The sequence below is a fragment of the Mastigoproctus giganteus genome, chromosome 6 (assembly GCF_048544385.1).
Source record: "Mastigoproctus giganteus isolate SK-2022 chromosome 6, ASM4854438v1, whole genome shotgun sequence".
Classification (NCBI taxonomy): domain Eukaryota; kingdom Metazoa; phylum Arthropoda; class Arachnida; order Uropygi; family Thelyphonidae; genus Mastigoproctus; species Mastigoproctus giganteus.
In genome coordinates, this window is record NC_143580.1 from 140,763,499 (window position 1) to 140,785,711 (window position 22,213).

A 22,213-nucleotide genomic window follows, 5' to 3' on the forward strand; every position below is an offset into this window, starting at 1 on the left:
ATCAACAACATAACATCTTGATCCATCATGCATGGTATCAAAAGTGCAGGCTGGTGGAGGCGGTTGTATGATGGGGGGCATGTACCAGGACTGGTACATGGCAGGAACTTGGCCGCTTGGTGCATGTGGAACAACATATCAGTGGTCTCCGCTATTGTCAACTGCTTGCTGACTGTGTACACCCTGCTACATTACACTTTCCCAAATGGCGATGGTGTCTTCCAAGATGACAATGCGCTGAGCCATTGGGCACTTGTTGTGCAGGAATGGTTTGAGGAACACAGTTCTGACTTCCAGCATATCGATCGTCCTCCGAACTCCCCTGATATCAATCGCATAGAGCACTTGGAGGACACTATGGAAAAGTATATCAGGCATCTGGATACACCAATTACCTCCATACCTGACCGCAATACACACATCTCGGTTGGCCATACTTCCCAAACACTTCTGATGTCTTGTTGAATTAATGCCACGTTGGATAGCTGCTGTACTGAAGGCAAAAGGAGGACCTACAAAGTATTAGGTAGGGTCATAATTCAGTGATTACTCAGTATATAGGGTTATCTTTGTGTATCCAGAATTTTTTATATGTCTACTTTTAATTTTGAAATGGCCATCAATTATAATAGCCTCACTAGCTCAAGAGCTCAAATTTTTGCAATTTTAATGGGATCTGATATGATATACATTTTCCACTCTTCCTTTTACTATCTTTCCCTTATTTCATAATAGATTATATATAGCTTCACTCTCTCTCTCTCTCTCTCTCTCTCTCTCTCTCTCTCTCTCTCTCTCTCTCTCTATATATATATATATATATATATATATATATATATAATTATTTATTTTCTTATAGTTATATATGTATATTTTTTAAATTGTTTTTCAAAATTTACATTAAACTTTTTTGAATTTTTAAAAAATTCAAAAATTGTGTTCAGTTGATTTTTTAATTGTTTTCAATTTATTTTTTGCTATAATCATTTTGTATTAATGTTATATTCATTTTAATTTCTGAGAGTATGATACGGAAGTGTTCTACATATCATATTGAAGTAAATTTCTCTTATTCTTCTACACATATATATATTTATTTATTTTCTTATAGTTATTATATATATATATATTTCATATGCCTGTCTGTGTGATTTTTTGCATTGGAGTATACACTGAATTTTTTTCCTTCTATCTATTTCTCTTTTTTCTTGTAGTGAAAAGCAAAAAGTGAAGGATAGGGATGAGGCTTGGACCAAGGTTGAAACTTTAGCTGTGAAAAACCCACAGGTATATAAAAATTGTTTATTGTAGCTTCTCTCTCTCTCTCTCTCTCTCTCTCTCTCTATATATATATATATATATATATATATATATTAGTTAATTATAATACCAACTAGATAAATTGGAGAATTTAGCAAAAGTATTAGGGGTGAAAACTATACTCATTAGTTCAAAGTGCCACTTTCTTTTTCTATTTATATTCTTTTACATAACTTCATACGTATACAGGGTGTTTCAGTTAAACGTTTCAGAACTTCTAAGAGGTGTAGGGTACATCCTGACAACTCAAAATCATATAGCAATGTGGGGTCGGAAATGCTTTCCTGAAGCGGTGTTGTACACAGAAGCACCATAAAAAGAAAAGAGACCGTAAGTGAGAAATCGTTTTAATAATACATGAAAAGAAGCAAAAGGTACATGGATTAAAGTAAGTGTTCGAAGTTTCTTCCACGGGCTACAATGCACGCCTCACATCTCCGACGCATGGACATCCGAACATTCTGGAATACTCCAGGCGAATTTCGAATTTCTTCGGCAGCTACTGCGATTCTTGCAACCAGCTCATCAGCATTGTCAACAGGGGTGTCATAAACTAGCGATTTCATATGACCCCAGAAATAAAAATCAAGACATGATAGGTCGGGTGACCGAGCAGGCCAATGCACGGGACCACCACGTCCGATCCACTGTTGACCAAATGTGACATCCAGGTAGTTACGAACATCTCCGCTATAATGGGCAGGGGCTCCATCGTGTTGGAACCACATTGTCTGTTGCGTCGATGCAGAAATCTATTCATCTCTCAAAAGTTGTGGCAATACTTGCTGCAGAAAGATCAAGTAGATAGGTCCGGTTAGACGACACGGTAACAGGTAAGGTCCGATGAGGTGATCTCCCATAATACCGGCCCATGCATTGACCGAAAATCGAATCTGTGCTGCACGACGTCGTATTGCATGCGGGTTCTCGACCGCCCAGATATGGTCGTTATGCGTGTTGAAAATTCCTTCCCTTGTGAAGGATGCCTCATCGGAAAACAACACTTCAGCAGGAAAAAGGGGATTTGTAGCACATTTTCCAAGGTACCACTGTGCGAAAGCAATACGAGGTTGAAGAAACTTCGAACACTTACTTTAATCTATGTACCTTTTGCTTCTTTTCATGTATTATTAAAACGATTTCTCACTTACGGTCTCTTTTCTTTATGGTGCTTCTGTGTACAACACCGCTTCAGGAAAGCATTTCCGACCCCACATTGCTATATGATTTCGAGTTGTCAGGATGTACCCTACCCCTCTTAGAAGTTCTGAAACGTTTAACTGAAACACCCTGTATATATATATATATATGCATGCGCGCGCGCACACACACACACACACACACACACACACACACACACACACACACACACACACACACACACACTCGTGTTCAAAGAAAGTGCATCATCCCTTAAAATTGTAATTGTCGTCCAAATAACGTAAGTATATGGCAATATTACTTACAGATTGCATCAGATAAGATTGACACGCATAGGTGATATTACTTCTTATATTCACTGCATTCCTTGCTTCTACTTGAATGGCAGAAATCCCTATTTTTTTTCTTACAATTAATACATATAGCACTTTCATTTTTCTTTTTACAATCTTTAAAAACATGTCCCTCTTCTCCATAATGTCCACACGTGGTCTTCCCCTTACACTGATAAACTACATGGCCATAAGATAAACATTTAAAACATTTTCGATTGAGGACAAAATCCTTCACCCGAAATGAGGTCCACTGGCATCTATTGCCAGTAGACCCTTCCTTTATTTGTTAATATATCTCTCAACTTCTTGAGCACTTCTGAAATCCAATTACTTCCTTCTTTACTTGAAGAAATAGATTTCAGAATTGCTTCCTTTTTAACCCTTTCCAAACTATATCCATGATCAAACAAATTTCTATCCCAAAGTTCTTGCATAAACTGTTCCTTCTGTATATCCTTATTCACATCATATACTATTATCTTTAAACCAGGTTTCTTTGGAACTTCGAATTTAAAACCAGACTCTTCCAATCTCTTGTTATTCTGCAATTCACATAGATCACTCATAGAATCAACTTAAACCAATATTCCTCTATTTCTAATCTTTCTTGTTCTCTTTACTTTAACTTTCTTTATTAACCCGGTCTAAGTCCGCCCTGTTTTTGTCTAATTTTTAACCCTAACTCGAAAGTTGCTCCCCCCCGAAGAAAACTAATAATTTCCATAATTTCTACTCAATTTACAAAATTGAAACTCTCAATATACATAAACAGAAGTATATTCTTTGATTTCCTACCTTCAGCGCTCAGCAAAAACTATTAATTCACTCTAAAACAGCAAAAATGTACGATCACATTTCAATTTATTAAATTTTGATATCGGCAAAACAAGATCCAAGCTTTGAAAATAAAATGCGTTACAGCATTAGTTCAAAAATTTGCGCGTCAGCTCGGCGCCTCTGGCTAAAACGAATCAACGCACGCAGAGAGATAATTGACTGGTCAAGCTTACGTAATTAGCATTACCAAGGAGAAAATGAAACTGTAAACAACTTTCGTGGAAAACAAACAGTTGAGCATCATTACTTGTGAACACTAATTTGTATGGCTCACTCACAACAGTAGCTTTATTGCTTTTCATAATTGTTGTACGAAAGAATTGCAACGAATTGGTTTTGAAAAGCTAAAATATTGCATTTCCTTTCTTCAATATGTATTATCTACTAAAAAAAAATCAAGGAAATTCATCTACTGGAAGCTATACTGGAAACGGAAAGAAAAAAACTGTCGTAAAACTGATCACTACAATGCGCATATCATAAAAAAAAAGTTTGCTTTATTGTAATTGTTTCTAGAGGACTAAATTGGAACAGCAGTTTCATGGATGTATATTTGATCTCTTCTTACGAAATTTTAAGAAAATATTTCTATTCATAGCTGCGTTATAAACTTCGAAAACTGATATCGAAGGAACTTCACATGCATCTCACCTGGTGTACAAACGGGGGGGAGGGGGGTGCACAGCTAGTAACAGATTGTGAGAACAATCCATTACTCGTAGTGCACAGCTAGTAACAGATTGTGAGAACAATCCGTTACTCGTAGTGAGGGATTGGGAAATTGTAAGTAATTGTTATTGAATACTTCAATATTTCCTTGATATGCATTTGATACCATCAAAAAATTTCCAGAGAAAAATTGAATTTTCATTATCACACAACGCCCGAAAAATTCACCATAAAATGTCATGTGTTTCAATGTTTGAATTCTATTCTGAGCTGCAAATATAATTTCACTTCTCTTAAGCTGACAGAGTAGCCGTTCACCGAATGAAGAAAAACAGGGTTCATTTTAATGAAATTTCCAATTCCCTTCTTTCACTTCAGGGAAAAAAACTCCTTAGGGGAGGGAGTCCACACTTTCTAGTCCAACCCTAGAGGGAGAGAGAGAGAGAGAAATAAAAAATACCCTTTTGGTGGGGAGAAGGCCAAGAGATTGTCAAAGGTCCAGAGCGCTAACTTTCATTTATTTTATTTATTTATTTTATTTTATTATTATTATTATTTTTTTCTTGTGTTGTTCTAGCAATCCATCCTAGATTGGGGCTTCCCTGGGCCGGGATAGTGCTTCCCCTCTTTTCTCTTTCCCCTCTCTTCATCTTATACAAGTTTTTCTTTCCTCCCTGGGAAACTTTTTTTTGGCTGATGCTGCATAAGCTCATACACTTTCTTTCTTGCATCACATGCCACTACTACTACTACTAGTTCCCCAGGGAGGAGGGCATGCAGTTAGTAGGGGAGATCTTGCCCTCCTGCTAGGGACGAGTACCTGGAGTCAGTCGTCCAGGTGATCGCTGCTTCCAGGTAGCCAGAATGCCCAAATACAACATCACAATACAGAACACACACATGAGCTCACAAACAGTTTTTCTTTCCTGTCACTTTCTCCCGTGCGGGATGAAAAATTTTTTTCTCTCTCTCTCTCTTGCCTTCCTTTTCATCTGTCTTTATCCAACATGGGATATTCCTAAGAGGGATGATTTTTTTTTTTTCACGACACACACTGGCCTTACCCTGACAATGCGTAAAAACTGAACAGAGCAACGAGGCCGAGATGAACTTTTGTTCTAGGAGCCGCCCATACAAAAACAAAAAATAAATAAAGAAAATAAATAATAATAATAAAAAAAAAAAAAAAACAGCATTGCAGCTCTAAGTCAGCTTCATCCTAGGATGCCGAAACTGCAATTGTTTTAGAGAACAATATTTTGCATTTTTACTTTCTAACATTATTTTGCATTATAGCTCTGTTACAATATTTTGCTTCATTTCTTTATATTATTGCTGTAGCAAACGATATCGGTGTGCATGACGTTTCATCACAGATGCTGGAGTTCTAATTAGTCAGTTCATCCTAGGATGCGGAAGTACTAATTAGTCCGATTTTGGTCTGGTGCGCATTTGAGAAATCTACATTGCTTTACTGTAATTGTTTTAGGGAACAATATTTTGCATTTTTACCCTAGAGAGAGAGAAAAATAAAAGTATTTTTGCTTTTTTTGTGGGAAGCAGGCCAGGAGGTTGTCAAAGTCTAGTGATGCTCGCTAATTATGCGAGCATCACTAGACTCTGGGGAGATTCCCTTGGATTGGAAAAGTGCAAATGTATCTCCCATACATAAGGGTGGCTCTAAAAGTGAAGTTGGAAATTATCGACCTGTCAGTCTGACTTCAGTAGTAGGGAAAATCATGGAGGCAAATGATCAAGGGTGGAATTCAGGATCATTTGGATCGAATCGAAATTCTCAAGGATACTCAGAATGGTTTTGTAAAGGGAAAATTATGTTTAACAAACCTGGTTCGCCATTTCGAAAGGGTCACTCACAAGCTGGATTTAGGGAATAATTTCGACGTTGTTTATTTAGATTTCAGCAAAGCTTTTGACTCAGTCCCACATGAGCGGTTGCTTTATAAGATGGAACAGGTTGGAATCACTGGGAAAATCCTTAGATGGATAGAAGGATGGCTTCAGGGCAGGAGGCAGAGGGTTGTGATAAATGGCTATTCCTCAGATTGGGTTGATGTAAGAAGTGGGGTTCCCCAAGGATCAGTATTAGGACCACTGTTGTTTTTAATTTTCATAAACGACATTGATGAAGGGATAGAGGGCGTGATGTCTAAATTTGCAGATGATGTTAAAATTGGTAGAGTAGTTAATGATCACTGTCAAGCTGAGCTTCTTCAGAGAGACCTAGATAGACTTCAGGAATGGTCAGCAAAATGGCAGCTGTGCTTTAATCCAACAAAGTGTAAGGTATTACACCTAGGAAACAGTAATCCCAAAAAAAACTTATTCACTTGGTGGAGTTCAACTAAACCCAGTACTGGAGGAAAGGGACTTGGGTGTTACGATACGGTCAGACATGAAATTCTCTGAGCATTGTAAACAGGTTGCAAGGAAGGCCCATGGTGTCCTATCGATGATCTATCGAACTTTTGCAAGTCCCATTATATAAGGCTTATGTTAGACCACACTTGGAATACTGTGTTCAAGTATGGAGACTGTACCTAAAGAAAGACATCGAGCTTCTTGAAAGGGTGCAAAGAAGGATAACTCGCCTGGTGAGATCGGCTAAAGGGCGTCCTTATGAAGAAAGGCTTCAAATATGTGGGTTGCAGAGTTTGGAAACTAGACACCTTAGAGGAGATTTGATTGAGGTGTTTAAGGCTCTGAGAGGCATCAGTAAAATGAATGAGGACAAAATTTTCAAGATTATAAATGATGCTAGAACTAGGGGACATAAATTCAAGTTACGGGGGGAAATGTTTAGATTGGACTGCAGGAATTTTTATTTTAGCCAGCGAGTTATAAATTACTGGAATAAGTTGCTTTCATGGGTGGTAGAGGCCGACAGTTTGGGGAAATCCAAAGGTCATCTGGATAGTACTTTTGGGTAAGGGAAGCGCATAGGATGATAGGTTTAATTTCCTTTTTTTTTTTTTTATTAATTATTATTATTTAGTTATTTATTTTATTTAATTTATTTTTTGTTTTTATCATTGTTTTGTTCGTTTTTTTTTTTTTTTTTTTCTTTTTGTGGCTGATGCAGCATAAGCCATAGGCTTTCTTGCACCATGCAGCCATTACTGATACTAATACTAATACTAAAAGGTCCAAAGCTAACTACTTGGCAATGTTATAATAAATGAAATCCAAATCTTCTTTATCAATTTTAGAAAAAAATAGTGTAATCATTAATTATTAGTAAACAATATTATATTATTACGTGTATGAAATGCAAGTAATTTATAAATAAACAATGTTATTATGAATAATGTTTGTGTTCAGTGTATTCCTGTGCTGTGCTATTGAATTGCAATATGCAATGTTGCATGTGAAAGTTTTGTTCCACAGAATGGTTGTTTCCTCTTACTGGGTTTTATCTGAAAAGATAATGCTTTCCAAAATCTGATTGCGTTCTCTTTTTTATTTTTGATTAGGGTATACTACTTTTTTTTTTTTTTTATTGGTCTCTTGTTTATGACATTCTAATGGCTGTAATTTATTGATATTTTCTACCAAAAAAAATGAAAAAAAGTAAATTTTGGCTTGTCATATTTTTAACACAGCAAAGCAAAATGAAGTTCAAATAAATATCTTTATTTTTATAATAATATGTTAACACTCATATTTACATTCAGCATAAAACATAATAGTAGAACTGAAACTAAGCTGGTATATGGTTCATCAGTTACATATTTACATTCTGCATATAACACAAATAGTGCCCAGGTAAAAACAAATCAGATGGCAGCAGTTGGTGTTTGTCCAATAGATCAGCATCTTTCGAAAACAAGAGAAGCAAAGTTCTGAAAGGTGGAATGAATTTCTTTGTTTTCCACAAGATGATGTTCCAATCCAGGATGAAAATCTCTAACACAATTTTTTTTCTCAAGTCCTCATAAATGTCACAGTCAAATAACACATGCTGTCACTTTTCACGTTGTCCGCAAGAGCCGAAGTTAGTATGAAAAAGTCCGAATTTGCACAGTTTATCGTTTAGCGACAGTGTCCAGTGATGAGATATGACTTCTGCATCGATAGGAAGAACCATTATCTTCTGCCTTTATCCGTTAGGTAGGTAACCTCTGGAGAAAACTTTCTAGTAACCTGCGTGGTCAGCGATATGTCCCATTGTGTCTGTCATAAGGTAGAAAGTTTGTTCCTGTTGTTTTTCTTCTCACCTTAGATGTTATGATTATTCATGTTGATTCATGGGCTGCTCTACCAAATAGCCAAAGGAAGAGCAGTTACTTGTGCAGTTACTTGTTACCACCGACCCAGCAAATAACAGAAACGCTGAAAAGAAGAGACTTAATGAACATCTAACAGACACCTGGCAAGAAAGATGGCAGACATCAACTAAAGGCGCTGTCACCAAAAGATTCCTCCCTGATGTCAGGGCCTCCTACCCCCTCACACCTGTCTGGTTTTCACCAGGACTCTATGCTACCTACCTCCTCACTGGACATGGCTCCTTCCAGAAAAAACTACATGACTTCAGAATTTCAGACTCACCCCGCTGCCACTGTGGAGAGGATCAGACGTGGGAGTACCTTGCCCACAGCTGTGAAATCTACGAGGACTTCAGGAGGATCCTAATAACAAAACTACGCTTCAACTACCAAAATCAAGAACACCTCACCCTACAGAATGAAGAAACTTACCGAGCTCTGACTCAATTTGCAATGGACTTATTTACCAGGCAGAAAGCGCTACCACCACCTTAGTATCCGAATCAATAGGTCATAACAACCATGACTGCCAATTGTTGCTACGCATCATTGAGCCATGGATGCTAACGCCTTGGACCAACTTGCACAAGACTTGACCAGCAATGCAATAAAAGGCAGGGTCCGCACATACCTTGACAAATTCCTCATCATTGATTTCTGGACAAACTTCTCTCGACCAGATGTGACACATCTCATCAAGAAGAGGCCTAGCATCGATCCCTGGACTTGACCATCAATCTTGGACTCCCGGTTTTGACCACCCCCACTGTTTGTTCTGATGGACTACTGGACCAGCCTTCAGTTTGGATGCGACACAGACTCACCAAATGGAGTCCCAATGATGGCACCTGAACTAGACCTTACTGAACATGACCCATCCACCATAGCAGCACTCACACTGCTGGATTTCCAGCAAATTGTCGACTCCAACTGACTGGCCGTGCTAGCTGTACCTACCCTGAACTTGCGGGGTATATATCTCTTTCATTTTTTTTTTTTTTTTTTTTTTCTTTCTGGCTTCTTTCTTCTGTTTCCTGCCATCTGTTCTTTTACTCCCCCCCCCCCAATATTTTTCTCTTACAGAATGATTTTTTTTTTTTTTTTTTTTTTTTTGTGGGGTGGTGGTTTTCGTCCACCCGCCACCCCCACTCCTCTCTCTGGTGAGGCACTGGGCATGCCACACTGTCATCAGGGCCCATCTTCCCTATTGGCCCCTTTCTTCTGTTTCCTCCAGTCTTCTGCCTTCCTCCCTTACTTTTCTCTTGCACAAAGTTTTTTTTTTTTTATTTAGTTTATATATATATATATATATATATATATATATATGTGTGTGTGTGTGTGTGTGTGTGTGTGTGTATATATATATTTATATATACACACACACGCATGCCCCACAGGTCTAAATCTAAAAACATCAAAATTACTGCCCGACCTCTTTGGCCCTAGAACAAGTTATCAGCGAACAACCCTACGCTCTGTTAAAATTACAACCGTTGCTCAAGAAACAGCGATCATCTTTCTCAAATCTGGTCCTAGCCACTGAAATCCCAGGAAAGTAGGTGGCAGGACCTGCCAGAGTACTCTAGCTACAGTGGTACACCCGGTCAGCCTCCCCGTGGCATGGTGTGGTAACATCGGGTCCCACTAGGGGCTCGGCGGCTAATAGACCGGCAGAACAAAGGGCACAACACAATATACAGCACATGACCCCCACACACTTCAAATCTCTGGCCCCGATACAATGTACACCCGCAGAGATGGGAGAAATCCCAGGAGCCGTTAGACACTAACATACCTTATACCTTATTCATGTTGATTCTAATATCAAAGAAGTCGGTTGGAATTGCTTGTTTTCAATCTGTAACACAACCCTCTGTAAACTACGTAAAGATCCAGTGGAATAGATCCTGCCAGCACTTGAAGAGCTGATAAAACTGTACAATAGGCACGCATCACAGCTAGTAGTATGCTCCTTTTTATAGAAATTAATTTATTTTGAAATGTTTTATTCTGTAACCTCTGAAACCAGACTCCAGCGCTGAAGGTTACAATAGGGATGCCTTATTGAAACTTCAGCATCCACTGATGAAGATCCCCTCAACATGGGCACCTGTACGTGGTGAGGGGACCTCCCAGTGACGCTGCTGGATTTCCAGCTAGCATCACTGGGATCCAACGTCCACAGCCCAGGTTCCAGGCTTACATCAATGGAATCCGGCGTGTTTGCCGTGCGCTGCGACCCGTGGAAATTCGGAAAGGGGGATCCTGGTGGTTGAGGGGCCCAGCTTCAATACACCACTTTGGCCCCTGCTTCGACAAGACGGGTGGTCCTGGAAGGCCCGGCTAGGATCAATCGGCTAGTAGGCTCGCCTGCGAGGGTCAACCATGTCAATGCCACGCCCCTACCCTCATGGTCCGAGGGACAGGATTCAGGCTGGCGGCGGTGCGGGTATAGTGTCTGGGTAGCCCTGGCATCCCACTCCCGAGCGCATTTATTGCATGCCGGGTAGTGGGTGTCCCTTTGGGCTCCGTGGTGGGTGGGGAGCCCGGGCACTGAACAACTTAAAAAACTCAATGAATCCTGATAAACTTATTTCTTCAGGGGCCCCAACCCGGTCCCTATCTGAAAATACAGACACTGACAGCAATATTGCTTCAAAGAGGCAGCGGACTGAATTACCATCAGGTCCTATCCCGCGGTTTTTAATCATGCACTCCACCAATGAAAACCCGATTGGAAAAATGTCACCTTTCTTTATACAGAAAGGGTTAGATGGGTCAGTAGGTACACCCAAGTCAGTTAAGAGGCTCCGCTCTGGGGACCTCTTGATTGAAACAAAAAATGACAGGCAGTCCGAGCATCTACTCCGAGTAACATCAATCGGAGGAATCCCTATAACAGTGACACCACACAGAACACTCAATTCATCGAGAGGTGTCATTTCGGAGTGGGACCTTCTTGACGTAACCGAGGAGGAAATCTGCTCCGAATTAAAACCACAGGGAGTTACTGCCGTCAAGAGAATTACTGCGCGAAGGGATGGAAAAATTGTTAAAACCAGGAGCGTTATCCTGACTTTTAACTCTCCTAAACCTCCTGATGAGATTGAAGCTGGATACATCAACTGTTCAGTGCATCCATACGTTCCAAACCCTTTACGGTGTTTTAAATGCCAGAAGTATGGACATTCTCAAATGGCCTGCCGTGGAGTCCTTGCATGCGCTCGATGCGGTGCAAAGGACCACGAAACAACAGCATGTTCAGCCGCAAAACCCACCTGTATTAACTGTGAAGGCGAACACCCGGCCTACTCACGAGCATGCCAGAGGTGGAAAGAAGAAAAAGAGATTCAACGGCTGAAGGCAGAGCTTAATATCTCATACCAGGAGGCAAGGAAATCGGTGAAACCCCTGAATATCAACAGACCTACCTACGCCCAGAAGGTAGCAGGGAGATGTTCCGTCGGAACTCAGACGGACATGACCATTCCTCCAAAGGAGTCTTTCACTCCCATCGCGCGGTATCTCTTAAGTTCTCAAAAACCTGCACAAAAGGACCAATCAGCTGCCACTCCTATATCGGTACCTCCTAATGCTCCACAAGTAACAAAGATAATTATGAAAGAAAAGAATAAGAAAGGGGAAGTCCCCCCCCCCCTAGTACCCAAGAAAAGATGGATGTGGAGCAGAAGGAGGTACCCGAAGATTCAGTTTTGGAACTCTTTGCGGAGGAGGAAATGGACACGGGACAGCGTCCATTCTTCCCCAAAAAAGACAAATCCAAGACTGATAAAAGTAAGCCCTCAGCACCTCGGAAGCCGCGTGATGACCCACCAAGCCAAAATAATGGCTAAATTCCTACAATGGAATTGTCGTGGATTCCGGCGAAATATTGATGACATCAAGGCTCTCCTGCAAAAGCACGAGCCAGTTTGCTTTTGCTTGCAGGAGACATATCTAAAGGCAAATGATGATCCCACCATGCACAACATCACAGTTTTTCGAAAGGATAGAATTGCGGATGGCTCTGTACATGGGGGAGTGGCTATCCTTGTGGGTAACCAGACCCCAGTGCAGCCCTTGCTAATTACAACCAGCATAGAGGCTGTTGCAATTCGCCTTTCAGTGGGATTTCTATTAACTGTGTGCTCCATTTATTTGCCACCTGGGACTGACATCTCCCAGGCAGACCTTGATGATCTTCTAACGCAGTTGCCTCCCCCTTTCTTACTTCTCGGGGAGTTTAACGGACATAACACCCTGTGGGGTAGTGCTAACATCAACGGAAGGGGACGAGTCATAGAGCGTATGCTCAATGACAATGACCTTTCCCTTCTAAATACTGGAAAAAACACCTTCTATCACATGCCTACCCGTACTTTTTCTGCCATTGATCTCTCTATCCGCTCCCCTTCTCTACTCCCTTCACTCACTTGGGAAGTGGAGGAGAATCAGAAAATATTGTCCAAGCAGCTGCGAATGCTGTTCCAAAAACATCTGCCCGGTTTCCACCATTTCCCAAACCTTGGTGGAATTCACAATGCACAGCAGCAAAAAAGGCTCAAAACAATGCGTGGGGGATATTTCGCCAATATCCTACCACGAACAACCTTATAGCCTTCAAACGTGCACGAGCCAAAGCACGCTACATCCGTCGTCAGAGTCAAAAGGAATCGTGGATCCGTTTTACATCATCTATTAACCAGTCTACCAACTCTAAGGTAGTCTGGGATAAAATCCGGAAAATAAAGGGAAAATATACATCCCACCCTTCTTCAATCCTAGATTATAATGGATGCGCTATTGCAGATCCAACTGCAATAGCCAATGCTCTTGGGGAAACATTCTCTAACATCTCCGCAACATCCTCGTTCTCCCCAGAGTTCCTGGTCCTGAAACATAAACTGGAAAGAGAAGCACTTAATTTTAAGTCCAAGGGCCTCTATCCCTACAACGGGGATTTTACTAGAACTGAAAAGAGCCCTCGCTCTTTCCAAAGCAAGTGCTGTTGGACCAGATGGCATCCATTATGACATGATTAAACATCTTTCACCAAAATCTATGGATTGTCTGCTCCTTCTGTATAACAGAATCTTTATTGAAGGGCAGTTTCCGGACTCCTGGCGAAAGGCAATCGTTCTTGCCTTTCCTAAGCCAGGAAAGGATCCAAAAGTCACCACCAATTATCGTCCTATTGCTCTGACTAGCTGTCTGTGCAAAATCCTGGAGAGAATGGTTAATTCTCGTTTAATATGGTATCTCGAAACAAATGACCTTCTCTCCAACATCCAGTGCGGCTGCCGAAGGAACCGGTCCACTTTGGACCATCTTATCAGATTGGAAGCATCCATCCGGGATGCTTTCCTAAAACGCGAACACTTGGTGTCGGTGTTCTTTGACATGGAAAAAGCGTATGACACAACTTGGAGATTTGGCATCTTAAAAGATCTGCATAACCTTGGCCTTAGGGGGCAACTCCCCATTTTTATTAAAAACTTTCTAGCCAATCGATCTTTCCAAGTTCGTGTGGGATCCTCACTCTCTCGTTCCTTCACTCAAGAGGAGGGAGTACCACAAGGATCAGTATTAAGTGTTACGCTTTTTGCCATCAAAGTAAATTCCATCACAGAACAACTTCCTCCAACTGTACACAGTGCCCTCTATGTTGATGACTTTAGCATATTTTGTCTGTCATGCAACATGAGGGTTATTGAAAGACAACTGCAGAAAGCTATTGATCGCCTCAACTCCTGGGCATTTGCTAATGGCTTCAGGTTCTCGCCGGAGAAGACCGTTTGCGTACACTTTTGTCGTAAGCGTAATCTTCATCCTGAACCTGAATTAAAGCTCGGACAAAATGCAATTCCAGTAGCAGCGGTCACAAAATTCTTGGGACTCGTATTCGATAAAAAGCTGACCTTTCTGGATCACATACGTCAACTCTGCACAAAGTGCACAAGAGGGCTGAATATTCGGCGCTGTCTTTCCTCAACATCTTGGGGTGCGGATCGATGCACCCTACTACGCATCTATCGTGCACTTGTACGATCCAGAATAGATTACGGGTCCCTGGTATACAATTCGGCCAGAGACAGAGTACTTCGATGGCTGGATCCTGTCCATCATCAGGCTCTCCGTATCGCTATTGGAGCATTTCGAACATCTCCCGTCCAGAGCTTATACGTCGAAGCAAACGAACCACCGTTATCACTTCGACGTAAGCAGTTGTCTCTAAAGTACGCCTTAAAACTAAAATCCCTGCCAGACCATCCTACGTGGCCATTCATTTTTGAGCCACGATGGGAAAATTTGTACAACACCCGTAAGACTGCCAATCGTCCTTTTGGTATTCGTCTCCAAGAGCTACTCAAAGAACTTAATATTAAGGTAGGCAAGGTTGCCCAAACACCAAAGCAACCCCTTCCACCCTGGCATGCTCATTTCCCAACATGCGACTTGTCCCTTAGAAATTGGGGAAAGTCGGACACTCCATCGTCTGTCTACCTGCAGCTTTATTCAGCACACCGTGCTGAACATTCTGACTTCGCGCCAGTTTACACAGACGGTTCGAAGTCGGAATCATATGTGGGATCTGCTGCTGTCTTTACAGACAGCACTACATCGGAGCAGATTCCCTCTGAATGCAGCATATTTACTGCAGAGCTACACGCAATTGAGTTAGCCTTGGATCACATTAGTGAATGCCAATACCAACGGTTCATTTTATATTCTGATTCTCTCAGCGTGTTACAGGCTTTAATATCTGTGAGATATAATCCTCATCCAGTTCTGTCTAGTATTCAGCAGAAGATTCACTCCCTCCTCGGACGTGAATATGATATCCGCTTCTGCTGGATTCCCAGCCACATTGGGATTAGGGGAAATGATTTGGCTGACGCCGCAGCCAAATCAGCAATTCCCAATAATAACCGCTGCCTGTCAGTCCCCTATACAGACTACAGGCAAATATTACATCAAAAGATACATTCCCAATGGCAGGATTCGTGGAATAGACAGACTGCGAATAAATTATATCGTATAAAGCCTGTTATTGAACCGTGGCAGTCTAGTCTGCGCAGGAATCGTAAGGAGGAAGTTGTTCTTGCCCTGACCCGCATAGGATATAGTCATTGAACTCATTCGATTTTGCTGAGGGCTGATGACCCTCCTATGTGTGAGTCCTGTGGCCCAGTTTTATCTATTAGACACCTTTTAGTTGATTGTCCAGAATTTAGCAATATCCGTTTTACCGCCTTTAATCATCTGACTGAGCTGTATACACTCGGCCAGATTTTATCCGACAATGACAATGTGTCTGCTGTTTTTAGCTTTTTGAAAGCAATAAACCTTTTTATTAGTATTTAAAATTTATATGTTATTGTTATATCTTTTATTGATTTATCTTTTTAATTATTTATTATTAGATCTGGACATGGTGGCCTAATTAATTAGGTCACTGAGATGTTAAATTTTTATATATTATCTGGTCTTGGCGCATTATAGCCTTAGTAGCTAGTGCGCCAATAAAATCAAAACCAAAACCAAAAACCAAACTGATGAAGATGACTACCAAGAAAGTGAACATCACAACAGCACATACAAGGCGTGACTATATCAGAATAAATAAAATCACCGAATGAAGAAAAACTGCTGGCCTCCAAAATATCCACACAGCCCAGAACATTATATGTCATCTGTCGAGGGCTGCAGCAAGAACACCAATCACTATAGGATTGTCCTTTCGATAATGTAATGTTAACCCAGATAGTGATTCACACCAGATGTTAGAAGAACAGATAACAATGAAATTAGTTTTCTAACAAACTTTTTAGGAACGTATTGTGCAGCAAGTTAAAACTTGGAAAATATGTGGAATAATAATGGTTGGTCCAAAGTAACAGATTAAAAAAGAGAAAGAAACAGACCGATTAGCAGCATTTACAGATTTTTTGGTATTTGTTTTTAGATAGATGCTGAAGAAATTACATAGTGCTGTAATATCCTGAAGATAAACAGCTAGTTTCATTCAATGATAAATGTTCTTTTTTTCCCGAATACGTACCAGTAAAATAGCAAAATGTGAACTGCATACTACATTATGCTATGCAAATATGATTTTATCCACAAAGAATATGGAGATTTATGTTGAAAGACAACAGCCAGACAACTTTTCAAGAACGTCCGGATGTGATGAATCAGCTTGTTTGCCCTATTGAAGAAACTAATCACAATATGCTCCTATAACAACTGGTTCTAGCATTGTCTTTGACTACTAAAATTTTACGAGGAAACACTGTTTGTTGGCTCGCTGAAAAAAAAAAAGAAAAGAGAACTGCCAGCTGAATATCACTAAAAAAAAACCAGCAATGTGCTCCTACACAACCCACTTTGACAGCTCCATAGATAGCAACGGTGGTGACAGTAGAAAGCCAGAAATTACGCTTCAATATGATCGAATGTGGAATAGACCCATAGGATGAAATGTGATCTGCTTCATGTCTCAGGAAAGCAGAAAATGACCAATGCCGTTTTTTTTTGGATTCCTGATAGTTCAAGAATTAATACCATAAACAACCCGCAGAACAAAAATCCAGAAGTGAATAATACACACGAAGACCTCATAGAGATTGGCATCAGTAGTGAAATCACACAACTCTAAAAAAGAGTAGCCATTTGGTCTCTGCCAAGACTACTTCATGTAAAAGCTGCAGAAGTACAGTTGCATCCAGCCAAAAGAAGATTTCTGATCCTTCTGAAGTGTACACACCTAACCAAGAAGCTATGCTAATACTAATATAATCCCTGAATGAATTTAAAAAAAAAAAAAAATTAACGTGTCAAACTAATCTCTAGCAATAAAAATAATAAGCTATGTTTAGCTAATCTCTAACTAAATAAGTAAGATGTGGTAACCTAAACCTAAATGAATAAAAAAAGATGTGTCAGCTTAATCTCTACGTTAATAAAAAAATAAATAAATGTGCTAATGTAATCCTAAACAAATAAAAATTAAATAAATGTGCTAATGTAATTCTAAACGAATAAAAAAAACTGTGCTAGTGTAATCCTAAAGGAATATAAGAAAAGTTATAAATATTGTAAATTTAATTTCTAACTGAATAAAAAAGTGTGCAAATTTCCATTAGTAAACCGAACTGAATGAAAAAGTTGTATTAGTCTTATTCCTAAATGAATAGATATCTGTAATAGTGTAATCCCTAAATGAATATGAAGAAGCTGTATCAAGCTAATTTCTAAATTAATTAAAATAAAAAAAAATCTTAACTTATCTGCTTGAATAATGAAAAGCTATGCTGAATTCTAAATATAAACTAAATCTACCTTGTCATAATGCTATGCAAATATGGAAGATAGAATAAAACTAAGGCCTTCTGCATTATGTTGCTCAAACTAACTTGCAAGAAACACCCCACTTCTGAAAGAATGTCTCATAAGAAGTGACCTGCTGAAAAAGTTGTAGTAGCGACACACACACACACACATTTGTAGACTATTTTATTTAGCTGTACTGTTTTATATTAGCATACATAATTTTTGCTATATAAATATACATATAAATTATGTATGCTAATATAAAGTAGTTTAGCTAAATAAAAAAAGCCAACTTGATAAATGTGTATTTTTAGTCATCACTGTCACTACTTTGAACATTTTCTTTAGGTATCTTCCCAAAACATAATTCACAGACAGTCTTCGAGCGCTCCTTACAAACTCGTTCTAAACATGCTTCGCAGAATTTCTTTGTTTTACAATCTTTCTTCCTGGGCACTTGTAACATCTACCTGGCTTAGGTGGACACTGTTGGGAAGGTCCAGGAATTTCTTCTGGTGGAATACAAGCATATTTTGCTGCTTTCACAAGAAGATATTTTGGAAGGGTTACCGTGGCCGCTCTTTTACGGAGCTGTGGATTCATTAAACTTTTTCCAATATCTGCGAGAAACTCGCTTCGAGGGAGTCTCACTTCTGGATTATTGCTACGGAAAATAGCCAAGGCATTTATTCCAGCAATGTTCAAAATCCTGTGGAAAAGCACCATTGGCCACCTTCTGGTTTTCCGATAAGTAGTATATGTTCCACACATTTCATCCAAGACATCAACTCCACCTTTGGTCATATTATAAAACGTAATAATTTCTGGCTTTCTTTTGTCGCCACTGTCAGGATCTATAGTATCGTCGTGGTGCTTAGTCTATATTAGCATCACATTTCTGGTTTTTTTTGGTACATAGGACACAACTGTGGTCTGATCTTGGAATGCGAACAAACTACTAGTCGGCTCGCATTCCTTCACATTGACCAATTCAGCTGGTAGCTCACGTTTATTTTTTCTTAGCGTGCCAACAAGAGTAATGTTTTTTTCTCGTAATTTAGAAGCCAGAGGCACAGTGGAGAACCAATTGTCTGTGGTCAAATTACGGTTGGTTCTTTTAATTGGGCGAACAAGCCACATCACCACATCGAGGGGCGAATTTGACAGGGCATATGGCCCAGGAGGTTGTCTCCCCACATAAACTTCCATATTGAGCGTGAAACACATCTTAGCATCGGCTAATGTAAATATTTCCAGTCCATATTTTGCCGGTTTACTTGGGATGTATTGAAGTAATGAGCATCTACCCCTGAATGGCACTAACTGTTCATCTACAGTTACATACTCCGAAAGTGAGTAAAATCTCTGGCATTTCTCCAAAAAACATGAAAAAAATTTCACGAAACGCTGCAAGCTGGTCCAATTCTTTTCTAATGTGTCTATCACTCTTGCTATCGAATCGCATAACCCGAAGGAGGAATGAAAACCTCTTATGGGTCATAACCGATGACAGCAATTCCGGACCAAGTCCATCTTTACGCCACATATGTTCTGCATTTATCCCTGCTAGCCCAGACATTCCTGACAATATTAAAATATCTATCAAAGCTCTCATTTCGTCGTTATCTGTTCTTCTAGCATCCTTGGCCAACGAAAAATTAGAAGATATTTTATCAACATATTCGTTAGTATGTTTCACTATATGGGTTATCATTTCATTATCGAAAAATAATAAAAAACAATCAATTGGTGATTTGGCGGGCTTACCTGCAGCCTTCACACCTGGTAAATGAATAATGTTACCTCGAGCTGCGCGAATATTTAGACAAGGGGCAACTTTCCTCCACACCGTGCTTTTATCCTTCCCGATATATACATCCTCCTCCAGCTGCTCCCAGTCGCTGTCACTGCCATCGCTTGTCTCCGTGCTACTCCGATGGTCCATTTCCTCACAGAAGGAGCTATCATCTTCTGATGATGACTGCTCATCAGCTGCCCTTTCTTCATAATTCCCTTCCAAGTAACTCCTATGCATTTTCTAAGGTAAATCTAAATATGAAAATAAGTCTGAAATCTAAATGTGAAATATCAATGGTTGTCACTACTTAAATTGAAGTTCTCGCGTTTCGCAGAAGCAAGAAATGTGGAAAATCCGTTGAGGCCCCCCCCCCCCCCCAACTCTTTCTTGTAGTGAAAATAATTTGTTTGGGTGGAGTATGTGTTTTCGCCTTCTACATATGTATAATTGTGAAAACTTCTTTGCGGTAAATTCAGCAAATAGTAGTCAATAATCCCTCTGGAAATATTGGAAAGTGTTTCATTCTAACCTTACGGTAAGATCAAACTATAGTACAGTAATCCTTTATTGCATGGAAAGTAGTCATCATCTAGAAATAATGTCAGGACAGTAACAATAAGCCTATGCAGTTAGAACAGGTGTTTTGTTCTGAGAGTTCGTTGCAGTAGAATCAAAGAGGAAGTTACCCTTCATGTTACCGCCAGTAATGTGTTACGGTAGGGTAGATCAAAATCTTACCGTAATATCAAACCAAAGTACAGTAATCTTTTTTGCATGGTAGTAGTTGTCATCTAGAAATAATGTCAGGACAGTAACAATAAGTGTATGTAGTTAGAACAGATGTTTTGTTCTGAGAGTTTCTTGCAGTAAAATCAAAGAGGAAGTTACTCTTCATGTTACCGCAAGTAATTTGTTACGGTAGGGGAACTGTCTTCTGTTCGACAGATATCAGTATTTGCAATATTCCCAAAGGGGAATAATTTCGGCTTAGAAGGGACAATGGATGGCATTCAGTCCCCTTTTCGTCAATTGGATATACTAGCCATAAATATATTGGAAGCTGGATTATACATTTCAAACATCACTTGAATGCAAATGACTACTCTCCATTTTTGTTGAAATGGAGAGTCAAAGTCTCTCCATTTCAATCCTAATAGCCGACCTAGCCCTAGTTGCTTCCAGTGGAACAGCTATCTTTCACGCTGCTAAAATTAATTCTTTTTTTTTTTATAATTGTTCTTACAGTTAAACTTGCAAGTCCTAAATTAAAAATTCAGTCTTTTTCTTACATTTAAAGTCTTCGTACTGCACTCAGACGTGTTGCTTTTTCATTCTTATCGGCCATTATTAACTCTTTGAAAATGTAACTGCATTGGTTGCATTAATTATGATACAATGTTCAAGTAAACTGTCCATTACGCACGATGTGTAATACTGTACTGAGTGATGACTAGACTTCTGATAAATGCATATAACACAAATATTACAAGCAATATACTTGATCATTTTTTAAAATGTTGATCTCGGAACTATGTAACAAGTCACTGTATTGCAATTAAATTAGCGTGCGAGAAAATTTCACTGAGCGTGGGAAATATTTTAATGCCATTTTGCTATTCATTTTGAAGCTATTGACTCCACCAAATGAAACAATTTCGTTAAATATGCCAAAAATGCAGTCTGTAAAAGAGCGTTATAGTGATCTGTGACAGCATTATAGTCAGTTAGGGATTATAATATAAGAACAGCATTATAATGAATCAGCGTAAAGCGAACCGCATTATAATGGAGGCCTGCTGTACTAGTAAACAATCCCATAGCTAATTTCTAATTCAGTGTGGATTTAAAAAAAAAAGCTCCTGCTTTTTATGAAAAATCTATTTTTCTTTCTTTATGATTTTTGAGAAGTACTCTTGTTTTTTGCAGAAATCCTTCTGCATTTTATTTATTTTTGCCCAGAAACCTATTTTTTTTTCTCTTTCCTACAAATTCCTTATCTCCAGCTTTTTTGAAAGTTGGCACCGATGCAAAAATAAATCTTAAAATTTTGTCCAAAAAATTTTTAATGTGGGGGGGAAAAATGTAAACAAATATAACCTGTCATTATTTTGTTTTCCTTTCAGTAATATCCTCTGTATTTTTATATTTATTATTTGTGTGCCTACTACATTGATTTTCAAAAGTATCTAAATATAAAAATAGCCTGTAAAATATCTCTGTAGGCTTTAGGTAAAATATGTGATTTGTTGATACTGTGTTGAAATATCCTTCAAATACACAGTACTGCCATAAATACTGTCACATGTTTTACTGCATGTAGCTACAAAATAAAAAGACGCAAGAACTCAAAACTCTGTGGGTTTATTCTTGAACACCCAACAAACAAAGCAATACAACACTCATTCAACATGCGCCCCCTCCCGTTTTTTACACAAGACTACAAACATTCCAGGCATTCATCAATAGAAGTATAC

General features: G+C 39.3%; 1 protein-coding gene across 1 annotated transcript in view; it reads left to right on the top strand.

The window, feature by feature from the left end:
* Positions 1-22,213, top strand: part of LOC150084621 (serine/threonine-protein phosphatase 2A 56 kDa regulatory subunit gamma isoform-like) — a 387,095-nt gene that overhangs the window by 314,936 nt on the left and 49,946 nt on the right. The window contains exon 14 of the mRNA XM_090376516.1: positions 1,215-1,287. Within this exon, the coding sequence (XP_090232642.1) occupies positions 1,215-1,287 (73 nt within the window). The remainder of the gene's footprint in view (positions 1-1,214; positions 1,288-22,213) is intronic.